The sequence below is a fragment of the Myotis brandtii genome, unplaced genomic scaffold, assembly GCF_000412655.1.
Source record: "Myotis brandtii unplaced genomic scaffold, ASM41265v1 scaffold1834, whole genome shotgun sequence".
Taxonomy (NCBI): Eukaryota; Metazoa; Chordata; class Mammalia; order Chiroptera; family Vespertilionidae; genus Myotis; species Myotis brandtii.
In genome coordinates this window covers 4876-11909 of record NW_005356811.1, presented here as the reverse complement: position 1 = coordinate 11909, position 7034 = coordinate 4876, and the positions used below count along the sequence as shown (strand labels likewise).

Here is a 7034-nt window from a genome sequence, read left to right as displayed (position 1 = left end):
GGGAGCAAGATGGAAATCTCAGTCTTCTGTAACCAAATCTTGAAAGTGACATCTCACCATATGTCTTACTCTACTGTTAGAAGTGAGTCACGAGGCCTTGCCTGCACTCAAGAAGAGGGTATTACACATGGCTACCAGGAGGCAAAGGTCATGGGGGCTGTCTTGGAGTCTGGCCTCTGATTTTCCCGTTTTTAGTATATGGTTCCACTAGCAGCTCAGTTGTTCAGGCCCCAAATGGGGGTGTCATCCTGTCCATAAGGCATTCCAAATAGCCCTTCTAATACCACCTCCTTCCTTCATCCCTTCTTGGCCTTCACTTCTTGGAAGCTAAGTCCCATCTCAGAACCTTTACATCCTCTGTTCCCGCTGCCTGGAACTCTCTCACATCTGCATGGCTCCTCCTTCAGGGTCTTTCACGGGCTGCTGTACAGGTGTTGCTTAGGGTTGCAGTCTCATCTGAAGGCTGGATCAGGTAAGCAACCACTTCTTTCCAGCACTAGGTTTAACATGAGCTCTTTCAATATGCATTCCTGATTCACTATTTATTCCTGTGCCACAAAGAGTTAACTTAGAGGGCTTGCACCTTCCAAAGGAAGGCCTGTCTTCATGATGCTTTACCTTGAGCCTGTTAGGTCATCTCTTTAAGGCCCTGGAGTATCTTGCCTGATAAGAGTGTCTGTATAGCTCAGACCATAGACCATGCCAGAGAGTCATGCTCACAATGTCACTCATGATAGAGGCCTTGGGCCACTGTGCACTATTAGCTCATCCTCTGAATAAGCTGAGGTCAGCCACATGAGTGGTCAACCAAGCCCATGTGAACAACCCCTAGTAAAAACCCTGACACCAAGGCTCTGGTGGGTTTCCCTGGTTGGAAATACTCAGTGAAGGTTGTCAAACATTGTTGCTGGGAGAGTTGAAGGCTGGGACTGCATTGGAAGGGGACAGCTGGAAGCTCATGCTTGGTATCTGCATAGTCCCACCCAGGTTTCCTTTGCTGATTTTAATCTGTATTCTTTCCCTATAATTTATTGTGACCTGGAGTATAACAGCTTTTCTAGGTTATGAGTCTGAGTAAATCATTCACCCCCAACCAAGGCTGGCATTCCCCCAGGCCTCCTCTGTTGAAATTTTCATCACCCTTGTCACTGAATGGTATGTTCTTGCTCATTTGTTATTTCCTGTCTCTCTCATCTGGACAGAAAGGAAAGCTGGAAACTTGTGTAAAACTTTCATGAGAGCAGAAGACCAGAGTGGTCAGGAGTCAGGTCCTAACTCTGCCACTGTCTCAGTGTGGCCCTGGGTGAGGAACCTCACCTGTCTGTGCTCCAGTTTCCCTATCTGTAAAACAGGAACAGGAACACGCGATCCTCTTTCATAGACCATTGGGAGATGTATGGGCTCGTTTATTAAGTCCCAGAAAGGCCTTTATAAGCACTAGCTTCCAAGTATTGGTCTCTGTTTAGACTCATAACCTAGAAAAGCAGTAACTAGAGCAGGTGGCAGTGCTCAGTTGAGGACAAATGAGTTAAGATGACCCCTCTGAGACCTTTGACATGGAAATACAGGAGGGACCCAGAGATGCCCAGATGGTGGGAAGGAGGAGAGGAAAAGTGCCAGGAAGGGCTGTACATCTGCCCTGTGGCTCTGGTCCCACACAGGGTTATGTGGGCTATTTGGGACACCCTGGGTAGCCAGGCCATTGAGCCACTGGAAAGCAGGTCCAGGGAGTGGTAGAGCCGGGTAGGAAGGAAGGGGTGAGGAAAACCAAACACTACAATCAGGGCTCCTAGGAGGAAATGTGTGGGAAGAACTGGCAGGTGGAGGGTCAGAGCAGCTGGAGCCATGACTGGGGGCGGGCACCACAGGGACCCAAAGAAAGTCTGTTCTACAAAGTGGCCATTCTTTTCTGGCCTAGGAGAATGCATCCCCTCTGCTGGATGCCCTGGAGATGCTACTGGGTTTCTAAACACAGCCCTAACCTCCTCCTTGGTAGGAATGTCCTCCTCTCTACCCCTGCTTCTAGACTCTTCCACATAAGGCTTTCATGGGTGCTCATGCCATATATTTTCAGGACAAAGGAATCAGAAGCACATCGTCTGAGTCTCTAGGGAGCAGTAGTTCTGAAAACAAGATTGAAAGGAAGAGAACAGAGCCAGAGGGGGAGTAATGGGATGTGGACTTGAGAGGCAGAGAGGAGGTACCTGGCTCTGAGCAGGCTCTTCCCCTCATGATATCTGCACCATAAGAGCTCTCAAATCACGATCATACCTTGGCTGGGGATGAGTCCACTGTGGACCCATGTGCAACCTGGGCACCTCCCTCTGCCTCTGTGGGCCTCAGTGTTCTTCCTAATGGCCCAGGTGTCCAGGTCAAAATACTAGAGTCATCTGTGTATCTCTCTATCTCTGTTTCTCTCTATCCCTCCAACTCCAGAATCAGCAAGCCATGAGGGCTCTACTTTCAAGATTTATCCAGAATCCACCCACTTTTTACCTCCTCTATGGCCCCATCCTGGACCAGTCCCATTATTTTCCACTGGGGACCGTTCAGTCACCTGTGCCCTGACCTTTCAGCTCCACTCCACTCCACTCGTGCTCACACACAGGCTGTTCCCCCAACAGTATCCAGAGGACAGCTTCACTCAAGAACCCTTAGAGACTCCCACCACACTCAAAACAAAAGTCAAAATCCTCCTTGTGACCCACACATCTCTACAATATTCTGCCCTGGCCCTCCCTGCCATTATCTCCTTCCACTGTCCTCTCACTATTTCCTCCAGCCCCACTGGCTTCCTACTATTCCTGTCACTGTTGCTTATATTGAGTGGTAGACACACACGAACACTTGAGGTTCTGTATGTTTATGTGTGTGTGTGTGCATTTGTTCTGTCATTCCTCGTTATTCACAGATTCCATATTTGAGAACTCACCTACTTGCAAACATTTATTTGTAACCCAAAATCAATACTAGTGAGAATTCAGTGGTCATTCTCAGACATGCACAGAGAAGAGAACAATCTGAATTGCTTACTGGCCACTTCTAATCTGAGGTCCAACAAGGCAAGACTCTGCCTTCCTGTTACAGCTCTGATACCATAATGTGTAGTCTTCATAGTGTATGTAGTGCCACATGTTTCACAGTTTTGTTCTCTCTATTGGTGATTTCACTGTTGAAATTGGCCCCCACATATAGCACTGAAACCTGTCTAGTGTCTCTAAGTGCAAGAAAGCTGTGATATGACTTATGGAGAAAATATGTGTGAGATAAGCTTCATTCAGACATATATTGAATGATATGGAGATTGTTCACTCACTATCTCTTTGATAGATTTGGAAAACTTTAGAAAAGGGGAGATATTTAATTGGGGCACTAGAAGGAGTCACATTTATAGGGAGCTTATTGAAAGATTTTCAGCCAAAACAGGAAAATAGTTAAGAAATAGCGCATAAAACTCTCCAAGTAATTTTTCACCCCAATGAATAAGGACCCTTACACATCGACATCATATCCACTCTTTAATGATTAGATGTGCACCATAAAGACTATGGTCTCAGATTTTCCTCTACAATAAAATTATGTAAATACCCTTAGTACTCAAATGTAGATTTTTCCATAGGGGTAGTAGAATTCATGACTGTTTTCTCAGGGAAACAATAAAAATATTGCTTTGATGATATATGTCACAAGAGAATAAATTATGCTAAAGGAATTCATGATAACCCATGAGATGGGAATTTCCAATTACATATGGTCCAACGATTGGCTTTATTTGTGTCAGAACAACAGGCTCTGAGGCTTTTAACCCTTCATTCATGGTCACTTCTTCAGCCCAGTATAGTTGGCCCTGGAAAAGCTTACCTGCCAAGGAATCTTTCCAGGGCCCTCTTTATGTCCTTGTTCCTCAGACTGTAGATGAAGGGGTTCAGCATGGGTGTGGCCACAGTGTACATCACCGAGGCTGTTGCACTTGAGTGTGCATTTTGGGTAGCAGCAGAGCTGAGATACACTCCTAGGCTCGTACCATAAAATAAGGAGACAACTGAGAGGTGAGACGCACAGGTAGAAAATGCCTTATACTTCCCCTGAGCTGATGGGATTGCACATATACAGGAGACTATTTTAGAGTAAGAGTAAAGGATCCCTACAAGGGGGCCACCACCTAGTAGCACAATTATAAAATATAACATAATGTTGTTAAGAAAGGTGTCAGAACAGGCAAGTTGGATCACCTGATTGAGTTCACAGAAAAAGTGGGGGATTTCCAAGTCTGAGCAGAAGGACAGACGCAGCACCATTAAGCTATGTAGCAAGGAAATCAGGACACTCATGATCCAGGACACCAGAACCAGCAGTCCACAGAGCTGGGGGTTCATGATAACCATGTAGTGCAGGGGGTGGCAGATGGCCACAAACCGGTCATAGGCCATTACAGTCAGGATAAAGTTGTCCAACACTACAAAGAGTGTATAAAAATACATCTGTGTGATGCAGCCTTCATAGGTGATGACTTTGTTCTGTGTCTGGATGTTCACCAGCATCTTTGGGATGGTGGTGGAGGTGAAACAGATGTCTACCAAGGACAGGTTGGAGAGGAAGAAGTACATGGGTGTGTGGAGGTTGGAATCTGAGCTAATGGCCAGGATGATGAGCAAGTTTCCAAACACAGTGACCAGGTACATGGAGAGGAAAAGCCCAAATATGAGGGGCTGTAACTCCAGTGCCTGTGAAAGTCCCAGAAGAAGAAATTCTGAAATTTGTGTACCATTGCCTGGTTCCATGTGTCAGAGGTGACTACTAGAAAATAGAAAAAAAATGAATAACTAATTTTCACATTAGCAAGCATGAGTAACTGAGAATAAATGACATATTTATATTTTAGAATCAGAAAATAATTTTTTATTTGGTGTATTTTCTGGTTTCCATTAATTCATCTCATTTGCGATTTCTCATTATAAATTCCTTTTTTACTGTCAAGCAGTTTTTCAAACATAATGTATATTGCTGTTTTATTGAGGATATGTTTCATTTGCTTGAGGTAAATATAGGGTGTCCCAAAAAATGTGTGCCAACAGTTTGAGTAATAATGAAAGCAGTTTTTATTAAAATGAATTTTATTTTCAATATTGAGCTATCAGCTTGTACAGTGTATAAACATTTTTGGGGGACACCCTGTATGTTGACTATAGACCATGCTTCAGGCACTGTTCACAATATGGAATGCTGAAAAATAAAAGTCTCTACAAACTAATGATGGAGAAAGAATTTAATCCAATAAAAATGATAATATCACATATGCAATGGTGAAGATGCTATAAAGAAAAGTAAATTACATTCAATGGAGAGAGTGCATAGAGGGTGATCTTTTTATAGAATTTAGGCAAGATTTGCCAACAGGTGACAGTTAAACAGACACCTCAATGAAGACAGGCACCAGACAAAGGAGAAGTTCTTACCAGGCAAAAGGAACATCCAGTGCAAAGGCCCTGAGAAGATGGTTGTTTTAGAAAATCAGGGCTCAAAAAGACCCAATGTATCCAGGGGAATGAGCAAGAAAGAGCAGGGAGAGATGGTTGTTATAGAATATTAAGAAATAAGGTAGCCTGCATGTTGCTATTGAAACTTCAAGTCATAGAAGGTGCCTTGTGCACACTATGTAAATCTTGCACTTCATTAATCTGGTTGCAAAAGCATCCAGTGAATTACAAAGGATCTCTTCCTTATTACCTTCTCTTGATTTTAGAGTCACATTGAAATAAATGAGTTCAAGCACCTCAGCTATGAGGACTGCTCTCAATTTACAAGACAAACACACACACACACACACACACACACACACACACACACACACACGTACAACAATGCACCAGGGCCCCTTCATCTGTGTTATTTCCATGTCCTTCTCCCTCCCTCCCACACTATGTAGGCTATGAGAAGATGCAAGTCAAACTGTCCATATCAAGTATTTTTTAAAAGAACTTAGAAATAGTACCTAGATATTCCTATTGTATGCCTTCCATGGCCAGATACACTTTGGGTTTCATATGGCTATGCACATTTTCTGTCCTGTATTTAAAGAAACATAAACAATAGGTTAAATAAACATAGCAGGAGAGAGAGCAATAAAATGCACATGAGGAAAAAAAGCGATCTAATGAGCTCAGCTGGTCCCTGAGAGATGAGGAAGCAAAATCTTCTTTGGATTCTAGTAGCTTTTCAACCCTAATTACACCCCTTGAGGCCAAGCAAAAACAATCAAGGAGAAAAAATAAATTTCTCCAAAAGACAGAGGTAGTTACAAATATATAAACCTTACAGATTGACTATCCCAAATGAAAAATTTCCAAAAAATAACCCGATAGCTCACAAAAGGAAATATACAAAAACAAAACAGGTTGAATATTTATAACATCAAGAAGTAGAAGACAAGTTTTTCCTGTGCCCCTTCTATATTTATTTGACCAGTTGGTTTTTATATGGTTGATGGCAGATAGACAAGCCCCTTTCTCACTTTTCCTATGTGGCATCATTGTTTTACTTGGAGATTCAGTTTTGAACTCATTTTTGACAAATAATGGGAGCAGGCTAATTCTGTCTCATCCAACATGCAAAGGCCTCCCAGGACAAGATCAATAAATCCTGCACACGCTATGAGGAGCCATCCTTCTACACTGAGTAACTTTCTTCATATGATTTATGCCTGAGCACATTGTCATACAAACATTCATTTCATCGTACTCTGACTTCACCATCACAGTGCCAGATCCAGACAAGCAGTGCTTCACCTGTTTTGTTCACCTTTGTATTTTCACAAATGTGTGTGAATATATGTGCACTTATATAGGCAAACCTTTAAGTAAATGTGAAGTTATGAAATGAAGGCATGACAAGGAGAATGAAACCTGGTTAAACAGAGTGGTTTTAAACCAACTGATATCAATTAAAGAAAATTGAGTGGAGCATCAAAAATTAATGGAAGCAAGATGGAAAAACAACAATAATTTAGTGATACCAACATGGATTAGTAATTAAAT

The 7034-nt window shown here is 42.7% G+C and overlaps 1 protein-coding gene across 1 annotated transcript; it reads right to left on the bottom strand.

The window, feature by feature from the left end:
* Positions 1–3857: 3857 nt before the first annotated feature.
* On the bottom strand, positions 3858–4781 carry LOC102249610 (olfactory receptor 7A5). The gene has a single exon (XM_005863996.1). It carries the CDS (start codon positions 4779–4781, stop codon positions 3858–3860), a length of 924 nt encoding a protein of 307 aa, XP_005864058.1.
* Positions 4782–7034: the final 2253 nt, after the last annotated feature.

Bases quoted from the DNA above. Each gene is read 5' to 3' on its own strand.
- LOC102249610 (XM_005863996.1), bottom strand. From the start codon at position 4,781: ATGGAACCAGGCAATGGTACACAAATTTCAGAATTTCTTCTTCTGGGA.